The 24,274-nt window shown below is 36.6% G+C and overlaps 1 protein-coding gene across 1 annotated transcript; it reads right to left on the reverse strand.

Moving 5' to 3' along the window:
• Positions 1-22,336: 22,336 nt before the first annotated feature.
• Positions 22,337-23,664, reverse strand: LOC131049525 (aquaporin NIP1-1-like). Its single transcript, XM_057983602.2, has 5 exons — positions 23,494-23,664; positions 23,186-23,407; positions 22,831-23,028; positions 22,591-22,652; positions 22,337-22,490 (listed from the first exon to the last, which is right to left on the reverse strand). The coding sequence occupies exons 1-5, from the start codon at positions 23,662-23,664 to the stop codon at positions 22,337-22,339; spliced, it is 807 nt and encodes a 268-aa protein (XP_057839585.2).
• Between the last annotated feature and the right edge of the window lie 610 nt (positions 23,665-24,274).

Raw genomic sequence — 24,274 nt, forward strand, 5'->3', positions numbered from 1 at the left:
AGGTGGTGGAAAATTTAGCTTTTATAGCAATGCAGGTTTGTGCCTGTGTATAGCATATTATATATATGTGGAGAATCTTTATATAAAGTTCATCTAACTGGAGTTTTAGGGTTATAGGTGCTAGGGTTCTCTTGTTGGGTACTGTGAGAGAAAAGTGAATTCTTAATATTTTCATCAATGTGTAAGTCCAAAATTTTGGATCTCTCCTTGTGGGATTATTTGGAAAGAAATGGTGATTATATCCAAGGGTCTTGGAGCTACCTAGGTATGAGAAAACAACTGAACAGAAACAAACAATTCTATACTTCGGACTTCAACTAGGAGAAAATGAATATCAAATAAGAAAAGAATTGAATTTTCATGCCTAGAGGGTAGCAGAAGGATATCTTGTAAGAATATGTCTATTGCTTGAAACACTAGGTCTATGCAAGGCAAGAGGGATGAGAACATGAATAAATTATAGTTGAAAGATCAAGAAAGAAAAAGATCATACGGATCTACACACATTTTGTAATGGTATATTTGCAGCATATGCATCCCTCATGGATAGCCACCCTTGTCATTACTGTCAAATGAGTATCACTTTAAAAAATTTTAGTACACAGTTTTCAATAATTGAACTTCATATAGAACGAGCTTACAATTGTGCTATTGTGGAGAACAAAGCCCAATTGGACGCTTCCATATTTGTTTTATTGTAAAGTACAACTAAGAGATAAGGAAGCACCAAAAAAAACCAAGTTGTAAGGCTAAATTAGATTGCAAGACAAAGTGGTAAGAATGGTATTCATGGATCTGGTATATTGTAGGAATTTACTGAATTTTGTGCATTCAAATATGAATTAATTTTTGTTGTATTTGTATAAAATTTGTAATTTTTTTAATAAAGGGTTATATTTATTTTGGTTAATGTAAATATATAGTATTTAATTAAAAATATTTAAAAAATTAATTATTTGTATTAATACTGGTTGAATAGTTTGATGTCTTATTTTAAGCTTCATAGAAATTGATTTCACATATTGAAGTATATATTATTATGAAAAATTTATAAAGTACAATTTTACAAATATAATATATCAATCCTCTACTCTACTATCATATCTATAGTTTGAAAAAATATGTGCAAAATAGGTGGAGACATATCTTTCTCAATAAGACTTAACCCTTACTATAATTGAACCTAAGTTTTAAATATTAAACTAATGAAACATACAATACTATATACTTAATGTCTTATAATATTTTTAGTTTATTTGATCTAAAAATATTTTACACAATTTCTCTTGATCTATTGTATTATACTTTTTTTTTAATCTCATTATCTTTTATCAGTATTTATGAATATTAATAATAATTTAAATTAAAATAAATCAATAATATTTTAAAAATTTATTACATAAATGAGTGATAGTTACAAATGAAGTGCATAAGACAAATTACCAACCCTAATAATATTGCATAATTTTAGAACTGGTAAAAGAATAAAATACTAGAACTAATATATATTGCCGAAGGTAACTTGGTGAGTATTTCTCTACGTGGGAAAGGTAATTTCTTCTTATGTCTATTACACTTCGGATTTACCGTGTTTCATTAGATTCTCCAGAGGTAGACATTGTTGATAATTATGGGTATGATTTTGAGAAGCTTGGGAGAATTTCATTGTTGATAATTATGGGTTTGATTTTGAGAAGCTTGGGAGAATTTTTGTTCTGCATAATTTGGAGTTGGAGTCTGAAATTCGTAGGGTGGTGGGGAATCGTTGGTTGCTTTCTCTTTCTTTTATCTCTTCTTCAGAAGTTTTGTCTCATTTTTTTACTATTTGTTATGATCTTCTATGGGATAAGACTCTGGTCCAACTTATTGCATCAAAATTTGTGGCTCCTCCATTGCTTGATATGCATTATCTTGGGTCAACTTTGGATAGTTATAACTTTGATATGGGTGCTCTTCCTTATGGGGGTTTCCTTTCTGTTCAAGAGCTTTTGGACTATGGATTCTGTGGAGAGTTGCTCTTTGAAATTAGAATGGGCCTAATTTGCGATACTATTGATGAAGCATTAAAAGCTATGGATAGGTTGCTTGAATTCATCTCTCCTCAGGTCTAGGGCACAGGATGTGTTAATTGGCCTCCATGCTCTAATTAATTTCTGTTTTGTTTCATCTACTACTCCTCTCCCTGCAGTCCTGATAGAGGCTCTGGTTCCTGATGATGTTCGGCCTACTCCACCTATGGAAAGCTCGAGTAATTGGTTTATGGCTATTTGATAACATGTTTTTGCAAGTATCTCTTACTCTTTTTTGGCACGCTGTCTATGGGATGTTGGATTTGGACACCACATTGCACTAATGGTACAGGTTTTTGGGAGTCAGATATAATTGGTCTATTTCAGTTTTTGACTCCCCTTTGGTACAAATTTATGGGCTCCTTGGTGTCTCGGCATGTTCTTCTTGAGGAGATAATTTTTATGATGTCCATTTTTTGTAATCTGCTATTGCTCCTCGATTGATAACAGCTGTTGGGCTCTTGATTCTTCTCAAGGAAACTTCTATATAGTGCAACTCTTCATTTTATAACCAACTGAGTTATAATCAGTTGAGGATCTTTTGTATCTGGATATGTCCTAGGGGACCTCTATATATAGGTCAATTTGTATGGGTTTGGATGGGATTTCGGATCAACTGGATCCAGCTATTTGTAAGGGTAGATTAGTTCTTTGGTTAACATATAAGGCAACAACTGGAAGTTTTCTTGTGGGTTCTTTCCTACTGGTATGCCTTTTGAACCCGATGTAAAATTTTTTAAAATTAATAAAAAAGTATAGTGGCTTGGCCACTTTTATGGAAAAAAAATAAAAAATACTAGAACTAATAAGTCAAACCTAATACAATTTATGTCATATGAATATATAACTTTATTGAATAAATATCATGAAAATGAACTAAAAGGAAATGGAAATTGACAGGAGGCAGCTAATATGGCTCTAAAACTGCTCACTAACCTTTGTATTATATACTTTTCAGAAAGACCAGCTAATTTTGTTGAACATGACCAAGATCTGTAATTTTCAGAAATAATGACTTTTTGAAACCAGTTTAACTGCAGCCATATTGACATGCTATAAAGATTTCACCATTGCAAACATAACAACATCTAACAATTTCTATATGGTTAATTTACTATTACTAACATAGACGCCCCAACAATGATTGGCATAGTAGCGATGAGCAATGACCTAACAGTGAGTTATGACTTAGTAGTGAATGACAACCCAGTGACGAGAAGTGGCCCAATGATGAGTGGTGAACCATCGATGAACAATTTGGAATGTAGGAGGGCTTCAACAATAAGGAGCAATCTAATGACGAGTGCCAAACCACCAGTAAGCAGATTTGTATATTGATGGCCCTCCAATCAAATATTAAGCAAATTTTCCTTCCCTTTTCCTAGTGGTTAGTTCTATTCATCTAGATATCTTTTTTTGTTTGGTTGGTAAAGGCAGAGCCAAATTTTGTATTAATTTTGAGTAAATACATATGATTATCACTGCATTTCAAAAAAATTCAAAAAACCTCTGCTCTTAGGATCATAGAGGGCCCTTCAAAAATAGAGCCTTGAAGCTTAGGGTTCAGCCATTTTCTTGAACCATTTAAGGTTTAAGTCTAGAAACCAAAACATATGCATAAGTACTAATTATATCCAGGTTCATCAATCTGAGTTCAGAGTTTTTAAACTGAAAATAAAGACTAATAAAAATTTACAAGGATAACTGTATATTCGATAAGCAAAAGGGTATCAATAGAGAGCCTAGCTTGTGGACGGAATGTCCAGTTGAGGATGTTGCTTTCTTGGGCGGCCTTGTCCTCTGCTTGCTGGAGAGCCCCAACCACAACCCTTGCCCCTGCGACCACTGCTGGAGCTACCTCTGCACCTCTGTTCAGGCTTAGGTTCTCTTTCTTCCGCAAGCATAGGCAGGAAGCCATTCATTCTTACAAAGAGGAACAAATTTCCTCTTTCCCTTTAGCCTCTAGATTTTCCCCTAGAAAACGCCATTTGAGGTAGCTCAGCCCTGCACTAGCAAACTTCTTGTGCCTATTCAATCCTTTATCCTTCAGGTCCAGAAGGAATGGGTAATATTTGATGAGAGTGCCATGAGCATTAAAAAGGATTCTGTCGCTAGGTTTGGGTGCACTAGAGTCATGATTGGCCTTATTCAGAACTTCTTGGAGCTCTAGAAGGATTTTAGTTGGGAAGAGTTCCCTAGTGAGATTCCAGATTAGTTGCTTAGAAAGCTTCTGGTCCAGCAGTGATGCCACAAATCTGGATGAAATGGAGGTGTTGTCTCTTGGGTATTCATCTCTACTCATATGAGCACTCCCTAGAATCAATTTAACTACTAAAAGAACCGGAGGGTCTGAGTGAACAAGGAGACGCTTGAGTCTCAGGTCTGTGATCTTTCTGAAGGAAAATTGCCGAGTCGAAGCTCCAAGAGAGATGGGGGTGTCCGCGCCAAAACAAGACACAGGCCTGGGATAGACGCTCATGATAAAGTCGAAAGGGGGTTCAAAAGATATGGCAACTAAAGGCAAGGACTAGCAAGAGGAGAGCCAAACTGCAACCAGTTGAGCCAAAGAAAAAGAGAAGCAAAAATGGTCTTCTATAGAAAGGCAGGGGCACAACTCAACGAGCAAAGATGGGAAAACGAGAGCAAATAAATCTCACGCGAAGGTGGGGGAGAATGAATGCTCATATCAAACCAAATCCCTAGGAAAGTAGAGGGAAATATTAGCCTGTGGATAGCTCATGGAAGGACAAAGAGGCGGCGCTCACCAGCTGGGCTTTCGTTGGTTCGGTATTAATGTTGTCGTTTAGTCTAGTCGGCTTTCCTGGACCCACCTTGCAACCCAAATTAGAAGAGTGGTTAGTTTGGAAAGAAAAAATGACCGTTGGTGTTCATCGCCAAAAGGAGGGTAAGAAAGAGATTTTGAATTTTTGAATTTGATTTATACATTCCTCCATTCTACTAGCGCGCTGAAACTCAAACCTTATCTGATCAGTCATATTAGCTAGGGTGATCTAACATAGTAGAAGACTAAGATCCCTGAGACCACCAGTGGATAGAGGTTCCTAGAGCTACAACTTTTGATAGAGAGTCCGCCTCTATGTTTACTTCTCTATAAATATGTTTTGCCTCAAAGAGATCCAGGCTGTTTAAGATTTCTAGAATGCTCTCCAAAAGAGCTTGAAGCCTCCAATTAGGGGTTGCCTTCTTCCTGATAGCATTAATTGCTATCTCTAAGTCACCTTCCACTATAATATTTTTGATTCCATGATTGATGCAGTCTTTCAGGCCTAATAGTAGAGCGGTGAACTCTGCTATGTTATTAGTGTTCGGAGGGATTAGTTTTGCCATTTTCCTGATGATTGCTCTTGACTGATCTCCAATGACATAGCCTATTCCGGAGGGGCCTGGGTTGCCTTTGGATGCCCCATCAAAATTCAGTTTCACCCAGTCTGGTTTCGGGGGAGACCAGATTGCTTCTTTCCTTGAAATTGGGTTATGGTGAGAGAGTGAGGGAATAATGATTCCTTGCCAGTTTTGACTAATTTTCCTATCCCATGAGGAGAAAACTTTGGACTGATTCAGTGCAAAGGATGTTCTGCTATTGATTGAATCCACCATTGCTGATTCTATTAAATTTAGTATTGATTTCTGATTTCTAGCTTTACCTTCAAAAAGCCTGCGGTTCCTTTCTTTCTAGATTTCCCAAATTAAGCATGAGGGAGAAATTTCCATAATTTGGCTTAGCAAGCTCTCTTTTGAGTGTAGATGCTAGCTCTGGAATAGAAGCTTAATATTGTTCGGCAAAACTAAGATCAGTTCTAATTTTGCACAGAGCCATCTCCAACATTTAGAGGCAAAGGGACAGGTCAAGAGGAGGTGGTCCACTATCTCCGATTGGGCTTTGCAAAGTATACACCTTGATGGTCCTTCATATCCCATTCTTGTGAACCTATCTGCCGTTAGAATTTTTTTTTGAATTGCCAGCCATGCGAAGATGCCCGCTTTCGGGATGACATTGGGGCTCCAGAACATCTTGAGGGGGATGTTTTGATTGTTGAACTCCAATGGGCTAACCAGAATTCTGTATCCATCCTTTGAGTTATATTGTTCTGTTTTGGAAGGCTCCCAGATAAGTGAATCTTCCCCTCTTCTAGGGGTGATTTTTCTCGCCTGTAGGTGACCTAAAAGTACTTCCAAGTCCTCCCTTGGAATTGGCAGGCCCTCCATTGATTTTCACTTCTAGCTTAGTATGTTCGGTGTTTCTTCTATTTCCATATAGTCTTTGACTTTGACTCCCCAGTTGTGTGTGAACCAGTTTTCTGTTGCAGGAATATGAATTATATTTTCCAAGGGAGGGTAACCACCCCAAGAGTCTTCCTAGAATAGGCTTGTTGAACCATCATGGATATCCCAAGAGACTGAGTTTGAAATCAGGTTTCTGCAAGAAATGATGAAGTTCCATATTCTTGATCCTTTCGGAAATGTCCCTGATCTGAGGATGTTTAAATTATTTTGATTAAAGAGATACTTTCTTGCTAGCATTCTGACCCAGGATGCATTTGGGTTTTTAATAAATTTCCATACTAGTTTGGCCTCCAAAGCTATATTTTGAAATCTAAAATCCTTGATGCCTAAGCCTCCCATTGACTTGGGTTTCATAATTTTGTCCCAAGCTATTAGTGTGATCTTATGCTTCTCTTCAGTGTTTTGCCAAAAGAAATCCCTCATCTTCTTAATAATGAAGGTGTTGGCACTAGATGTTAGGGATAAAATGGATAAAAGATAAGTTGGTAGAACCGAGATCACTGCTTGAATCATGACTAATCTGCCTGCCCAAGACAACCATTTACCCTTCCAGGGATTTGCACTGCTTTCAACTTTAATTTTTAAGGGATCCTAGAGTTTGGAGTTCCTCAAGCCTCTGTCTATTGGGATGCCCAAATAGGAACATGGGAGGCTTCTTGCATTGCAATTCAAGATTCTAAGAATTCTGGTTTGAAGTGGAATTGCTATTGAGAAGAAGAAGACTTTAGTTTTGTCCTTGTTTCTTAGTTGGCCCGATGCCCTTCCATACATTTCTAAGATTTGATTTAGGTGATTGGCTTCCTTTATTTTTGCTGCTCCCAATAAGAGATTATCATCTGCAAACTGCTGATGGGTTGCTACAAAATCTTTAGTTATTTTGACTCCTTCTAGTTGTTGGCTGGCATAACTGGCTTTTATGGCTCTTCCTAGAGCCTCCCCCATTATTATGTACAAGAAGGGGGAAAGGGGGTCCCCTTGCCTAATGCCCCTTGAGGAAGAGAAGAAACCAGCTGGCTTTCCATTGACTAATATTGAAAATTTGGGCGTAGATATGCACTCAAATACCCAGTTTATCCAATGCTTGTCAAAGCTAAAATCTTGCAGAGTTTTACAAAGGAAACGCCAATCTACACTATCATAAGCTTTTGTGATATCTAACTTTATTAACATACCTGGCCTATTTGTGCTTTGAAGGGTGTGGATTACTTCTTGTGCTATGATCACTCCATCAAGAATTGATCGGCCCGGGACAAATCCTGTCTGCTCTTCTGCGATGATGCTATTCATGAGAGGTTACAATCTATTGGTCATGATTTTTGAGAGGATTTTATAGACTGTATTGCATAATGAAATAGGCCTGTAGTCTCCTAGGTTTTCGGCCTTCTCCTTCTTTGGGACAAGTGCCATAAAAGTATTGTTAATATCTTTGGGGATTTTCCCTGACCTTCTTGACCACTCTAAGGCATCTGAGAGTTCCTGGCCTAGGATATGCCAACATTTCTTTAAAGTTTTTATTATCTTCTTTATTTTCAGAGAGATTAGATTTCCACTGTCTATTGTGATTCGTGTCTTTTGTTTCTGGATTCAATTGTGTAGAATCTGTTTTGTATCTGCATCTTCATCATCACTGAATGTGATCTGAACCGTTGATGCAAAGCAAGTTCTACACGAACCATCATCTTGACCATTTTTCTTACAAACCTTTCCCAGACTTTATTCAAAATTTATTTTCCCACTGAACCTATACTACAAACAACAATTTAAGAGAAAAAAGTGAGAAACTTACTTTAATTGAGAGATACAACTAAGAAAAAATATTATAGTAGAAAGTACTCCAAATATACATCATTTGTTACTTTTATTTATTTTATATAGTTTTTAAATTTAATTAAATAAATTGAATATGCTTCTCGTGTTTTTTCTAGATTTGATTGTGTTTGTATTTTTTGCATCTACGTTTGGGATACACTCTATGAATTTGTATTTTTTGCATCGACGTTTCGGATCACACTCTATGAATTTGTATTTTGTATTTTTTGCATCGATGTTTGGGATCACACTTTGAACCATCATTCATAGAGCTTGATCTGAAACGTAATGAAAAAATATAATCGCAATCAAATCCAAAAAGAACAATCAAATCCAGAAAGAACAGTGAGAAGCATAATGGATTGTGGAAAACTGATAACTTCAAATTGAATATGTTCAAATATTTTAGATGGGTCTTCTTATTAAATCATTATCAAGAAAAAGAGAAAAAACAATAATTATATTTATGTAAGCCACATATATAATTTTAAATTAAATAAAATTCACACCTCATCATAATATAAAAAAATCTCATAAATCAAATTAATGTCTGAATAAAGATTAAAAATATCTTCGCATTGTTGGGTTAAATGGGTGTTTTCATGCATATTTTCTGCCGTTTCTCAGTGTTGATCAATGGCTCTCCTTCTGGGTTCTTTGCTTCCTCTCAGGGAATTAGGCAAGGGGATCCTCTCTCCCCTTTTTTGTTTATACTTTTGGCTGAGGTGTTAAGTAGGGCCATTTCTAATGCTACAACATCTGGATTTTGGCCGAGAATCAAAATTGATGGCCTTCCTTCTTCACAATCCCATTGCTTGTTTGCTGATGATACACTTCTATTTGGGGCTGCCTCTTTGACAAAAGCTAGAGTTATAAAGAAAATTATTTTTGATTATGCTACATTTTTTGGTCAGAAAGTTAATAACCAGAAATCTAAGGGTTTGTTTTTGAATGTCTCCTCTCTAGTTAGAAATAGACTTATTCATTTTTGGGGCTTTCAAGTAGGGACCTTTCCTTGCAAGTATCTAGGCATTCCTTTTTTCCTGGGCTCAGAAAAGACCTCCTTTTGGTATAAAGTTGTTCACACGATCACTTCCAGAATATCTTCCTGGAATCATAAGTGGCTTATGATGGGTGGCAAGATTCTTTTAATTAAATCAGTTCTGAATGTCATCCCTACATATTTGTTGTCTATTTTGAAGGCTCCCCCTAAAGTTGTCAAGGATATTAAGATTTCTCTAAGGTCCTTTCTTTGGAATGATAATGCTGGGGGTAGAAAGAAGATTCCTCTTCTAGCATGGGACAAAATTTGTCATCCTAAAGAACTGGGAGGTGCAGGTATTCGTGATTTAGTAGCCTAGAATAAGGCCCTGTGAGCTAAATTGGTGTGGAAGTTATATGCAGATCCTTTGAGTAAATGGGCTTCCATTATGCTTGCTAAGTATTTAAGGGGAGCTCCTAGAGAACGTATTTTTATGGCTACATCTCTCCCAAAGGTTTTTGCATTTTGGAATTTTCTGGTTTCTTGCAGAATGGTTATTTTACCACACCTTTCTTCGGTTGTTCATAATGGGAAAAAGACCTGGTTTTGGGATGAAGTCTGGAATGGGCACCCTACTTTTTAAGCTATTCGGGATTGGTCCCCTTTGCATGTGTTAGTGAACAGATTTGCTCTTTATTTTTAAATGATTAATCTTAAACTCTGTTACCTTATTCTAAGAACAAATGATTCACTGAACAGTTGGGTAAGTGTTGTTCAAATCACTTCCCTCTAAATTTTTGCATAGGTACAGCTCCCTATCTTGGTTTTTCATGGAATGTGTTTTTTTTTTATCTGAATGAAAGCTTTTAACCAGAAAGCGTGTAAGGCCGCCTATTTCATTCTTGGATGAAAGGCTGAAATTTTCCACATGTCTCACAAACAATGTAAGTTATTTTCCTTAATTTTTCAATGCATGCAACAACAACAACTGAAACAAAGTTCAATATACTTTCTCCACCTAAATTAACAAAAGATGAACAGATTCAAGGAAAATAAATCCGCCCTCAATCATGAATCTTTTCTAGAGTAAACAACACATTCAAAGGAAAGAACATCAGAGGAAGAATGAAATACTGTAATGAAATGATCAATTACTGTTACTTGATCAGATGAACATATGCAAAGACATGTTATCTATTCAGATTCAAAATACACAGATCTTCCTTCTCCCCAAAAACAATACGATTAAATTTCATATATATATCCTTATGCAACAATGACACAAAAATACATCTGCCAATCTTTTTCCATAACATATCTCAACCATCTGATTCTTCCTTTGATTAAAAACAGAAAATGCCAAAGCAAAAATTTGAGTCGAAGCTCACAAAATTAGTTACTAAAATCTAACCCTTCTGCCATCTATTTTACTTAATTTATAGTCTAAACGAGGGCGGTCTCCTTGAAAACTTGACCACTCCCCGATAAAACAGTTACGAAACCAACAAGAAGTATTTTGGGACAGATGTCCCGAAGTCTTTGCATAACTATGAGAAATGTTTTAAAAATAAAGGAAACTAGTCCTAAATTGGTGCATTATGTCATATTCCATCATTGTCATCTTCTCCATCTTGGTGGGTGTCATGAGCAGTTGTAAGTTCTTGAATCATGGATTGGCTCGGGACTTTCATTGCATTGAGTTTTGCCTTTGCCACCTCTTTATTCCACCTATGTTGCACCATCTTCTTTGAGTGTTTCGGCAGCTGATCATTCCCAATGAAAATCATAGATTCGATCCTAGCCACCTTGGTTATATCCTCCGGCGTGAAGCTACCCTTGGCTCTGATCTTCTCCATGTTCAACTGGAAAGATTTGATTGCTTCCTGTGTGCTTGAGCCGTAGATTCCTAACTCCCAGTCATGATCAGGATTAACCACCTTATTATCCTTGACTATACTACTTTGCAGATCCTGGAATTCATAAACAAAGGTCCTTGCATCTGTAATTACCGACTGCAAGGTAAGCACTCACCACATGATAGTTTTCTTCAGCATGAAAAGCTGACATTCATCAGCCACCAGCTTAATTGAATGTTCTGTTAGAAACTTGGTAGTCCCATATTCTTCTATTTTGGCAAACAGAGGCATGATATTCTACCATTTGTGCTCTTCTTTCTCCCACGACACAAGCTGGTTTTGAATTTCAGAAATAAGGCTCTATATTTCATCACATAATCCCTGGGAGTCAGTAATGTACTTCTCACCATATTTAATTATTTTTTCAATCCACTTCTCAATTGCTTCAGTGATGCTCTTAGCCCGTTGAACTTGGTTCATCAACTTCTTGTTTTCGGGAGAAGTTGGGTCAAAGTTCTCAGCGACATGGGATATTGGAATTGCTCCAAGACAACCAATACTATCGATGAACTGAGCCAAAACACTTATGTGTCGTTTAAGTTCTCTTTTCTCTCATCCATCCTTCTTTGACCTGGTAAGCATTTTCTTTGCTGACACTTGGAAAAAATGGTTATCCATATCCCTGCTCATTTTTCCCAACTCTACTTTTGTGATCTCAAAATCATCAGGACCAGCCTCTCTATTTTCATTTTTCAGTTTGTATGAGGCAATTTCAGCCATCCATTTTCTAGTTTCTTCATCATTGTTCAGGTGAGCAGGGGTCTTGAACCTTTTCAGCTTTGGATTCTTCTTTGTGTACTTAGCAACCATGTCCTGAATCAGAATGGTCACAGGAAGAAAGCTCATTTTCTTGTTCACTGAGGTTGTTAACCATTTAGGGGTCACAGCGAAATGAGTAGCTCCTTCAATCATCTTTGGCAGTGGTGTCATAGCCACGGTCACTGTTTGGGAGTCCAGAGCACTAGCGACTTCACCATCCAAATCTTCAATTTCAAAAATCTGAGCCTCAAGCACAACATCCTTTACTCCCATATCCTTGACCTGGTCCATCTTCCTCTGGGTGACACTACGTGATCGAGTATGCCGAGGGGTACTAAAATCCAGAGTTGGACTAGACCTGCGTCTAGGTTGAGACGACTAGGTATCCTTACCTGCACGAATAGGAGCACTATTAGAAGGGCGTTTTGGTGAAGATAGACGATCCTTATTATTTCTTGTAGAAAGGGACTTGGTGCCTGACTTTATTGCTTTCTTTTTAGCCACCCATGCCACGGTTCTTTCTAGAACTCATTTGGTCCTCAATTGTATATCATCATGTTCCTCCTCATCCCAATTAATTGGGAGCATTTCAGTCTCTGCATGGGCTAAATATCTTGGTTCAAACAGTTCAAGATAATCCTCTTCAAGCCCTTTAATGTCTAACTTTATTTGCAAAGAGACAACCTATTCTAATACCAATCTCATGTTTTCCCTTTTGAAAAATTCAAGTTCATCTGTACAATCCTCCCAGAAATCTTCTAACTACGGCGTGGGAAGATAAGGCATTAGGCCAAGGCTCTGAGAAAATCCTTTATTATCAAATCCTTTCCTTTCAAAATACAGAGAGAAATTGAAATTCCTAAGGTTTGCTCCTATACTCAGTGCATCAGACATTGAATTACAAGACAACACTCCCAATTGTATGGGAAAATGACCTTCCCACTTGTCCTTAGGCTGTGCCTTTTTGATCATACAGGTCAGTTGCATGCATACTTCTGCTATAACAAAACAATCAAAATAGAAGTGGGGGAGCTTGAAGGGTTCCTCTTCAAAGCCTCCTACCTGTATATAGCAAAAGCATGGGAACTAGATGTAAAAACTACCAAACTTCTTAATCAAGGTCTGTGCATCATTTGAAATCCGTTTAGCCTTCGTACTCTTCAGTTCATGACACATATCACCCAGGAATGCATTGTGTATCCTTCTGAAATCTTGTAGGGCGTTATCTTTTTGTAGCATAGGATAGAACTCATACACAGGAACATCTTCCTCAGTGAGCTGCTTTGGTACACCCGTTAACTCCTTAACACAAGCTAGACAATACAAGAGATATGAGGACATGAAGAAGTTTTGTTGAAACTGCTTGGCTAGACTCAACAGCTCTCTCATTGAATCAGCAATTAACTCTGCCCAATCCAAATATTGTTTTCCTTCCAAAACTAATTGCACATAGCAATAAATCCAATCATCAAAACTATAAGCTTCGGCAGAACCTCTGGCTTGATGCAACAGAAGCATCACATCATGGATATGTGGCAACATGTGGTTCTTGTTAGGCTTTTTGGGTAACCTAGAACCACTTCTCTGAGGGACTTCAACCAAAATTTCGCCACATTATTTTAGTGTCCGGCTATGTCTGCATTGAACTCATTAATTGACTGGGCAGGAGAAAAATTAGAAAACTGGTAATCCAATATCTTAAAAACTGAAGCAATCACCTCATGATTAATGGAAAGAAGGGTTTCGCCATTATCTCTCTTAATAGTTTCAGATACTGGGTCGTATCTAGCAATACATTCCCGAACTAACTCTGGGCAAGGAATTGCTAGAGGAAAGGCTGCAGCTTCTAAAAGTCCACTACTCAAAATCTCTATACAAAAAGACTTATCAATACCCTTGAACACCCTTTCTTTCAACTCTTCAAGGCTCTCTCCTTTCAGGTCAGTATCACTAACTATGGCTTTTGTGGATGCCAAGCTAAAGACGTTCCCAAACAAATGCAGAGTGGACTTCATAACTTCAAAACAAGAAACCTAAATTTGATTGCAGTGAAACCTTCTATATGAGAGAAAATGCAAGGGAAAACACTGGAGAAAATAAGGAAAGACTCACCTTCACAGTTGTACAATCGGATGACAGTTAGCAGCAAGAAAGACTCCTATCTAGGGATAACATATACAAAGATGCAGCAGCAAGTAACAAATGCGAAACACAAATAATTTTCATACCTTACTGGGAAAGGTAATGATACAGATACATTAAATGCAATGATTTCACAGTTTCAGTCTGGACGTGGCAAGTTGGCGGATTAGACCTTCACATGCATGCATTGAATGCATGGCGGCATGCTTTAAGAAACTGCCAATTCCTGAAATGTTTACTTACTTTGAAAAAGCCAAAGAATGACATCACTTTAAGATATGGTTCTGCCTCTCCGTATTTAGCAATGAATGCACTTCCCAAAACATTAGAAACCGCGGGACCCACCAATATTGAACCCATATGAACATCTTGAACTGACTTCTTGAGTGTTCAAGTAGTTCAAGATGTACGCCGCATCAAAATGTTGACCACTCGCTGTGTTGAACATGTTGAACACATTTGAACCCTTTGAACCTAGTTCAATAAGTTCAACACAAATGCTATATCACCGAACAAGAAAAACTTTTGGAAGAGCCGCTACAAAACACTTAGAGAAAATGTTAGTATGAAAAACTTTTTCCCGAACACCTTGGAACCTATGGAACCTAAATGAACCTGTTGAACCCAGTTCAAAACGGTTCGACGTGTTCACAAAGTTCAATCAATTGTCTAAACTTGACTTAAATGACTAGAAAAAGGATTTGAAGACACATTAAAGACTTGAACCAAGGTAATATAGCACAAATTAGGACTCCAACATAAAAAAGAAAAGATGACCCACTCTTGCCATGAGGAATAAATGACGCGGTAACAGCATGATATCTTATCGGATCTTTGGGGGGCTTTTGTTGTAGACTATTTTGATGTTGATTTTATAGGTCTATATCTAGTAGCTAAATGGAAGGATATTCCTCCCTTGCCCATTGATAACGATCTTAGAGTTGCTTCTATGGAAGAACTTCAAAAAATACCTCTTGTATTTCAAGATAAGGAGGATACCTTGGCTTGGATTAAGAGTGCCTCCTCAGTAAAAGAAGGGTATAATTCTTTGTCTCAGGATTCCTCGACCTCCCTCTCCTGGCCTACTAAACTATTTTGGCATCTGGCTTGTCTTCCTAAAGCAGGGTCTTTTTCTTGGTTGGCAGTCTAGGATAAAGTTCTCACTGGGATGAGATTGGACAGGCTTGGGATTACAACAGTATTCCCTTGTGTTTTTTGTGGCTATTGTATGGAAACCATGGATCATATTTTTCTACTCTGTCCTTTTGCTTGAAAATGTTGGTATTGGCTCTTTGGAATGCTTGGCTAGTCTTCTGCTCTTAGCCCTAATCTATTGTCGCATTTCATGGCCTGGCCCTTGTTGTATTCGTCTTCTTTTTATTCATCTCTTTGGATTGTGGCACCTTCTCTTGTGGTCTGGAGTATCTGGCTAGAAAGGAATTCTAGGATTTTAAAACATAAATCTGCTACACTTGAAGAAGTTCTCGGCAAGGTTCACTCCTCCATTTCTGAGGTGGTGCTTTCTTACATCCATAAAAATTTAGATCACCTGAGGTCTTTTTCTCACTAGGATAATAGCGTAACTTGGAAATGGGACTCTCTTCACCTGATGCCCTCTCATGGGGCTATAACAGTTGGTTTATCTTCTCTTGTCAAGCATAGGATGGGCAAATGGAGTCCTCCCCCCCAGTTTGCCTTCAAGCTCAACTTTGATGGGGCTTCTAAGGGTAATCCAGGAAGGTCTGGTATTGGAGTGGTCATTTTGATCATTCTTCTAAGATTATTAAAGCCGTGGGAAAATATATTGGTCAGAGCTCTAATAATGGAGCCAAATTTTTGGCATTATCCTTTGGTCTTGATCTCGCTATCTCTTTGAATATTAAAGACATTGTTATTGAAGGAGACTCAATGTTGGTTTTTCAGGTAGTTTCTGCCAAAAAATGTATCTCTTGGCATTTATAGTACTTGTTAGAGCGCATTCTTGTGCAATTGGAGTGTTTTTCCAACTTCACTATCTCTCATTGTTATAGGGAGATCAATGTCATTGTGGATTTCTTGGCCAATAGGGTTGTTGTTGAGGGTGCTGACTTCTTAGAGGTTCTTTCTTCGGACATTCCAACCTCTTGCATTAGGATTCTCTCTTGGCGGGAATTGGGTCTTACCTGGAAGACTTCCTCATTTTCTATGTTGTATGTGGTTTTCTTTCGCAAATATCAGCAGTGAGGGTGTTGCTTTGCCTTATGACATCATCTTTGTTGTTGGTATTTTCGGTAAGAATCTCCTCATGGAGCCTGGAGGATGTGGTGGCTACTCTTGCTGGTGTTCTATCTCTTATCCTTTTTGTAGATTTGTGTTGTAGTCTTCTTCCTACTCCCTACTGGGTGTGGTTTTTGTTTCGCATATGGCTACAGGGAGGATGTTGTCTTGCCTTATGGCAACATCTTTGTTGTGGGTATATTTGGTAGTATCTCCTCATTGAGCATGGAGGATGAAGTGACTACTTTTGCTTGGCTAGTACCCTGTTGTTTTTGTATTTGTTTTGTGCCTCAAACTTATTTACTGTTTGGAGATTGGGTGGCAATTCTGCTTTGTCCAATTTATGTTCTGATCCGATGTTTATGGTTTGGGGCTGGGTTCAATTTTATGATGTTTTATGCTTAGGTTTGGAGGGTGATTCGGGCTCATAAGGTGTTGTGTCTTAGATTCTGTAAGGCATTGTGTCTTAGATTCTGTAAGGCATTGTGTCTGGTAATAATGGCTTCTATGGTGTTTGTATTTTTGCATTATCTTACAATCATTAGCTCATTATGTGTTGAGGTGCGGGCATGATGGTTGTTCGATTGGGATTTGGGTAATGAGTTGGGGTTGTGCTAGCTTCATCATTTCTTAGTCACCCGAAGTCATGTTTGTTTAAATTCTTTTGCGAGCTGCTCGTTTCATGATTGGGGGTGATGTGCGAGGGGGTTGTGTTTCTTCTTCATGATTACGCTTCATCACTGGTTGATCATCATCCGCTGAGCTCCTGCATTTTTTGCTTATTATCTTGGCTTACTTTTCTTGTGAGCTGCCTTTCATGATTTGGAGGGCTAATCATGTTTTCGATGTCTCTTCATAGTCTGAGCTTCTTTTATTTATATTTGTGGATGTTCATAGTTCCGATATCCATTTTTTCTTTAGCATTAGTTTTTACTAACACAAAATACTCCATTTTCTTTGGAGAGTAGTTGTTAAAATTGGTGGTTGGTGGATGTATTTGAGGAATTGGAAAATGCAGATAGATTGGTGTTTTAGATGGTTTCTCATCTTGCTGCTATTTCTTTGGTTGTTTCTTTGGATTACCTTATGACTTGGTCTTATTCTTCTTCCTTGGGGTCTTCAACATCCCTCTCTTCTCCTTCTCTGGATTGTCATATGTTTGCTCACCATTTTTGTTCTGGTAGGTTCACTTATCAGGGGTTCTTTTCTGGTTGTGAGTTTCATTCTAATTAGAGGATTGGAAACATGTGCTTCTTAGACAGGATGGTTCTAGTTTTGGTTGATCTGGGTTAAAGGCACTTGTTCTATTTTGATAACTTCTCTTCTATATGCTGGTTAAGGCAGCTTCCTTTATATCTAATGTGGATGGTTATGTAACTGGGAGGGTTTTCTTGGGGATCCTATGGGCTTTTGTAATGAGAAGATAGGATTATGTTTTCTTGAGCAATACTGAAGGGTTTTCTTACTGGTTCTTTCTCTTCAGTGCTCTTTGAACCAGACACATGTAAAAAACAAAATTATTAATATAATTTCAGTGGTTTCATCCACTTTTATCAAAAAAAAAAAAAAGATTAAAAATATACTTACCTTTACCTTTTCATTTTTTATATATTAAATTATACTTAATCATATAATTTACAAGCATAAAATGTGAGGATATTCTATTCTATTAGCTTTGAAATGCATTGAAGTGCTATTATTAGGACAAGTATCACTTGATGAAAATTATCAAAAAAACAAGTGCTATGTCAAAGGATCTTTGATTTTCTTGTGAAATTTTATGGTTCTAATGAGTCCGAGATCAAACTTGTTCAATGCAAGACCCCCTCTCGCCACATACACTATAAAAAACTAAACTAAAATTTAAATGATTTCAAATCCCCTTTTACACAATAACCTTATTTTTAAAAATAATATACAAAATAGAAACTATCATTCCATCTTGTCTGTTAATGTATTAATCTTTAGGTTAAAACTTAGTAATTTTAGGTTAATTTTAGTTTTGTTTGATTTTATTAGTTTTTGTACAGTTATAACTTATTTGTTCCATCCGACAGTTTTTGTGTAACTGTGCAAACTGTTCGCTGCCTTTATTATGCAGCAAGTACTTCTTGAATACTAATTGAAAATAGTTTCATTTTATTTTTGTCATTTCATTTACATTTCTGCCCTAACAGTGGTATCAGAGCGGAGAAATCAAAGCAGAGAATTCTACAGAAACAATAAATTGATTCAGGTGATATCAATTTATTTATTCTCTATTTTTAAAGGATTGAGAAGTTATTTTAAAGTTGCAGGCCTTGCAAATTGTGTTTATTTATTTTAAATTCAGAATGTAGTCTATTGTTTCATTGATTGGAGAAACTTTAATAGGAAAAGATAATTGGATGGAATGGCATAGAAAAATTGAAAACACTCTCATTTTTAATGATTTATGGTCTAAAATTTGTGATGGAAATGCCCAACCTACAACACCAATTGAGGCTAAAGAAAAAGAAATTTGGCAATATAAAATTCCAAAGCTTTGGCTTTGATAAGAGCTTCTGTTAATGGAGATGTGTATCGACATATACAAGGATGCACATTTGCATGGGAAGCCCTTCACAAATTAAAAGATTTATTTGATTCTCATTCAGAATTAGAGTTTATTCAGTTACAATTAAAATTGTTTAATCTTGAATTGAAAAATGGTGATGTTATGAGTTTGGCTTCTGAAATCAGAGCTATAAAACATGATGTTGATGTTGCGGGTGGAAAAGTTGATATCTATCTCACTACTTTCATCAAGGCACTTCTTCCAACACATTCCACTTATCTAGAGTCTCTTCAAGCAAGTAATCAATTGAAAACCATTTCATTTGATAAATTGGTTGAAAAGTTAGCAGAACGTGAAAAAGCTTTTGGAAGGAAAATAGATAATACTACTGAAAATGTTTGTTTTGCTCATCAAAAAGAAAAATCTATCAATAAAATCTCTTCAAAGTATAGTTATAATGATAAAGGAAAAGCTAGAGGTCAATGGAGGCAACATGATAATCAAAATGATAGGCAGTATTTATATTGTAAAAGATGTGGTAGAAAAGGTAGTCATGAAGCACATGAATGTAAGCTCTCATGGGACAAGATAGAAAGTTTTAGAGAAAATTCATTTAAACAGAAAGATAAAACAAAAATGCACAGCGATGATAAAATTTCAGAGGATAAAATTTCAGGAGCAGCCCAATTTGCTTGTGACAGTGATAGTGATCAATATGTGCTTTCTGTTTCAGATTTTACATCTAATTCCTCATGGTATGATTCTTGGATCTTAGATACTGGAGCCACACAACATATGACATTTCGGCATGATTGTTTTGAAGAATTTCATGAAGGTGCCTATGGTCCAATTTATTTAGCAGATAAATCTAGTCTGAAACCTCTTGGAAAAGGAACTATTCGATTTAAGTTGCCTAATCTTGAAGACCTTGTGCTTCATGATGTATTATTTATTCCAGAATTACAACGAAATTTGCTATCATTAGTATTGATTTGACAAAAAGGCTATTCTATTTTCTTAAAAGATGGGCAGGTTGTTGTAAGAAAAACATCTAACAATCAAATTGTTTTCACTGGGTGTGAAGATGGAAGATTATTAAAATTAAATGGTGCATCTACTTCTAAAAATTTTGCATATCTTACTGAAGAAGAGAGTCTATCACCAAGCCTTTTATGGCATGCAAGATTGGGGCATATTAGTTATGATAGCATTTATACCATGCAAAAGAATGGTGTTGATGGTTTGCCATTTTTTTCTAAATCAATTGAAAAATGTGAAGCATGTATTCTTGCCAAACAACATAAAAATTCTTTTCCTCATTCCACCTGGAGAGCACATAGAAAATTGCAACTCATTCATTCAGATTTGTGTGGGCCTTTACCAGTAACTTCTATTGGAGGATCTAAGTACTTTATGTTGTTTATTGATGATTATAGTCGCATGACTTGGATTTATATGATGAAACATTTGCCCCTACAGCAAAATGGACTACTATTCGTGTTTTGTTGGCTTTAGCAGCCCAAAATGGTTGGAACATCCATCACATGGATGTTAAAACTGCATTCTTGAATGGTGATCTTAAAGAAATAATATATATGACTCAACCCGAAGGCTTTGAAGTTCCTGGTAAAGAGGACAAGGTATGCAAGCTTATAAAATCATTGTATGGTTTAAAACAAGCCCCACGAGCCTGGTATGAAAAACTTACTGAGCATCTCTTGCAGTTGAATTTTTATCACTTTGAATTTGATGATGCAACTCTTTTTGTTAAATAGATTGATGGTACTATTGTCTATCTTATTGTTTATGTGGATGATTTATTTATCACTGGAACTAGTGAGGCTAATATTCAAAATGTAAAAGAAGGATTGCAACAAGGTTTTGATATGACTGATTTGGGTCATCTTCATTACTATTTGGGAATTGAGGTGATTCAAAACCCCCAATCTATCTTCATTAGTCAACAAAAATATATTGGTGATCTTCTCAAAAAGTTTGGTATGGCTGATTGCAAGCCTCTCAGCACTCCTATGGAGCAAAATCTCAAACTTTCATCTAATGATTCCTCTGATTTGGTTGATGCAAAAAATAAATCCAAGTCATGCGACTATAATCATCAATAAACAACATAAAGTACTTAGATCCTCCAATAGAAGTTACTGGTATAGTAGTCCATTTTGCTGTAGGGGCCAAATGTTTCATCATAGTCTATGCCCTCTTTTTGAGCATAACCTTTGGCAACAAGGCGTGCTTTGTGTTTATCAAGTGAACCATCAGCATTATATTTATTTCTAAAAATCCACTTGCAACCGATAGGTTTACAACAAAGAGGAGGATCAACCAACTCCCATGTGCCATTATTCAAAAGTGCATTATACTCATGTTGCATAGCTTGCCTCCAAAATGAAATATGATGAGCTTCTTATAGGCAACTAGTTGGTAGTTTGATTTATGCTACAACTACTTGACTTGATATTTCTTTTTCTGTTGGAGTTCTGTCATGATTTATGCAACAACCTAGAGAAACTCATTGGTTAGTAGCCAAATAGGTTCTTCGATATCTACAGGGCACTCAAAACTATGGGCTTAAATACTCCAAGATATCAAAATTTTCTTTGCTTAGTTATTTAGATTCAGATTATGCAGGTGATATGGATGATGGAAAATCTACATCTGGTTACTTAATGTCTCTTGGTTTTGCTGAAATCTCTTGGAAATCTAAAAAGCAACCAGTCCCAACTCTCTCTTTTGCAGAAGCAGAATATATAGCAGCATCTGAGGCAACTAGAGAAATCTTATGGCTTCGAAGAATTCTTGTAGATTTGCAGGCACCACAAGCTTCTTCCACACCACTCTTTATTGACAATCAATCTACTATAAAAATGGCTAAGAACCCAGTGTTTCATGATCGTACCAAACATATCAACACCAAGTTTCATTTTATTCGGCACTATGTGAAAGATGGCAGTATCTCCCCTCAATATTGTGCTACTACAGACCAACCTGCAGATATACTTACCAAAGCATTGGGTCGTGTTAAGTTTTAAAAATTTCGTGACATGATTGGTTTAACTCCTTCAGATTAAGGGGGAGATGTTAATGTATTAATCTTTAGGTTAAAACTTAGTAATTTTAGGTTAATTTTAGTTTTGTTTGATTTTATTAGTTTTTGTACAGTTATAACTTATTTGTTCCATCCGACAGTTTTTGTGTAACTGTGCAAACTGTTCGCTGCCTTTATTATGCAGCAAGTACTTCTTGAATACTTATTGAAAATAGTTTCATTTTATTTTTGTCATTTCATTTACATTTCTGCCCTAACACTTGTCATGATGTTACATAACTGAAGTTTTGACTTCTCATTCATGAGGACTGTTGTTATTCATTTGAGGCGATGGTATAGTGAAAAAACTGCAAACGATCTTCATTGATGAGAAGTGAAAACTTCAGTTATATAGCATCCAACCATATAAATCACGATACATCTTGATGACTAGATAGCTGTTTCCTTGACATGATGACCAACCCTCCATTAAGAAAGAATTAAGAAACCTCTATCAATCTATTCTTGTATAGAAATACCCTTATAGAACCAAGCTCCACAAAGGGCACCAAAAACAGGTCCAAGAACATACACCCAAAGACCATTAAAATTGAGTGCTATCAGTGCAGGCCCCAAGGATCTTGCTGGGTTCATGGAACATCCCGAGAGTGGCCTGGATGTAAAGCATTCTCGATTTAGTGGCCATCGAATTTCAAAACAAATGCAATCCAGCCAAAATATAAATGAAAACACACTATTACTTTTATACATACCCTGCAAATAAAGCATTACAAGCGGCTACACCACCCACAGCGATCCCTACCATTTCACTTGGCTGCAAATAAAGCATCACTCGCTAGTTATATATTATAGTAGAAAACCTTTATCTAGTGAGCTATAATATGAACTGTTTATTTTGTACGTAAAATGATGAATAATGAATATGTAGATGATATAATATTCAATCTGATGTGGCATAGATCAGTAGAGTTATGGTAAATTGTCTGACTTACTGCTTTAGGGTCTGTGGCTATTGCAAATATAACAATGGAGAGTATGAAGGTGATAATGATTTCAACCACCAGTGATGCCCAAGGATTTCCCACAGGAACATTGACAGCAACATTAATGGAGACTTTTGTAATAACTAAATTGAGTGAAGCTGCAGCCGCTGTAGCACCCACAATTTGACATATGATATAAATGGGCAGCTGACAATTTCATAGACAAAAACGAAACATCAATATTTGCATTGCTCACATCATGAAATAAACCATTCGGAATCCAATTCAATCTTATATTTTGATCATTTTTTTTCCTCAAGTGATCCCAAGATGCAAAGTTTATTGTTATGCTGGATTAATTCACCTCCTGAAGAGAGAGCTTTCCCACAGATGATAAGGCAAGACTTATTGCAGGATTTATGTGAGCACCGGAGATATGTCCCACAGTGTAGACTAGTGCCATTATAACCAGTCCAAACACAGCAGCAACCCCAAGATGAGTTAAGACCTTATCCCTTTCTTCCACCATTATTCCTCCACACCCAGCAAATACTAAGATAAAAGTCCCCATCAACTCTGCTGCAGCCTATATACGGAAATTACATGATTACATTTGCCAATTCAGAGAAACACATATTCATACATGTAAATCTTTATGTTTATTAGTTATACCTTTTTGTAGATTGTAACCTCTAGAAAAATATTTTTAGTTTCAGTAGCCTTAAGATCTTCCATGTCATTCTTCTTCGTTTGAGGAGAGGCTCTATTAGTTGGAGCAACATATTGTCCTTGCTCATGGTCGTAGATGGTCACAGAAGAGGGTGCCCTGCTTTGCTTTGTCATGGTGAAAATCTTTCCACTCCTTATTAATGGCGGAAAATTTAGCTTTTATAGCATTGCAGGTATGTTCCTGTGTATAGCATGTTATATAAATGTGGAAAACCTTTATATAAAGCTCATCTAACTGGAGTTTTAGTGTTATAGGTGCTAGGCTTCTCTTGTTGCGTACTCTGAAAAGTTGGTGAATTTTTAATGTTTTCATTATTGTCTATGTCCAAAATTTTGGATCTCTCCTTGAATTCAAATGTGGTGGTGGGATTATTTGGAAAGAAATGGTGATTATATCCAAGGGTCTTGTATCTTCCCAGGTATGAGAAAACAACTGCACACAAACAAACAATTCTAAGTTTTGTACTTCAACTAGGAGAAAATGAATAACAAATAAGAAAAGAATTGAATTTTCATGCCTACAAAGTAGCAAAAGAATATCTTTTAAGAATATGTCTATTGATTTGGAAAAACTAGGTCGAAGCAAGGCCAGAGGGATGAGAAAATGAATAGATTATTGCGAATTAAGATAAAAGAGAACAGGAACAAAAAAGATCATACAGATCTACACACATTTTGTAATGGTATATTTGCAGCATATGCATCCCTCGTGGATAACCACCCT

The sequence above is a fragment of the Cryptomeria japonica genome, chromosome 11 (genome assembly GCF_030272615.1).
Source record: "Cryptomeria japonica chromosome 11, Sugi_1.0, whole genome shotgun sequence".
NCBI classification, from domain to species: Eukaryota; Viridiplantae; Streptophyta; class Pinopsida; order Cupressales; family Cupressaceae; genus Cryptomeria; species Cryptomeria japonica.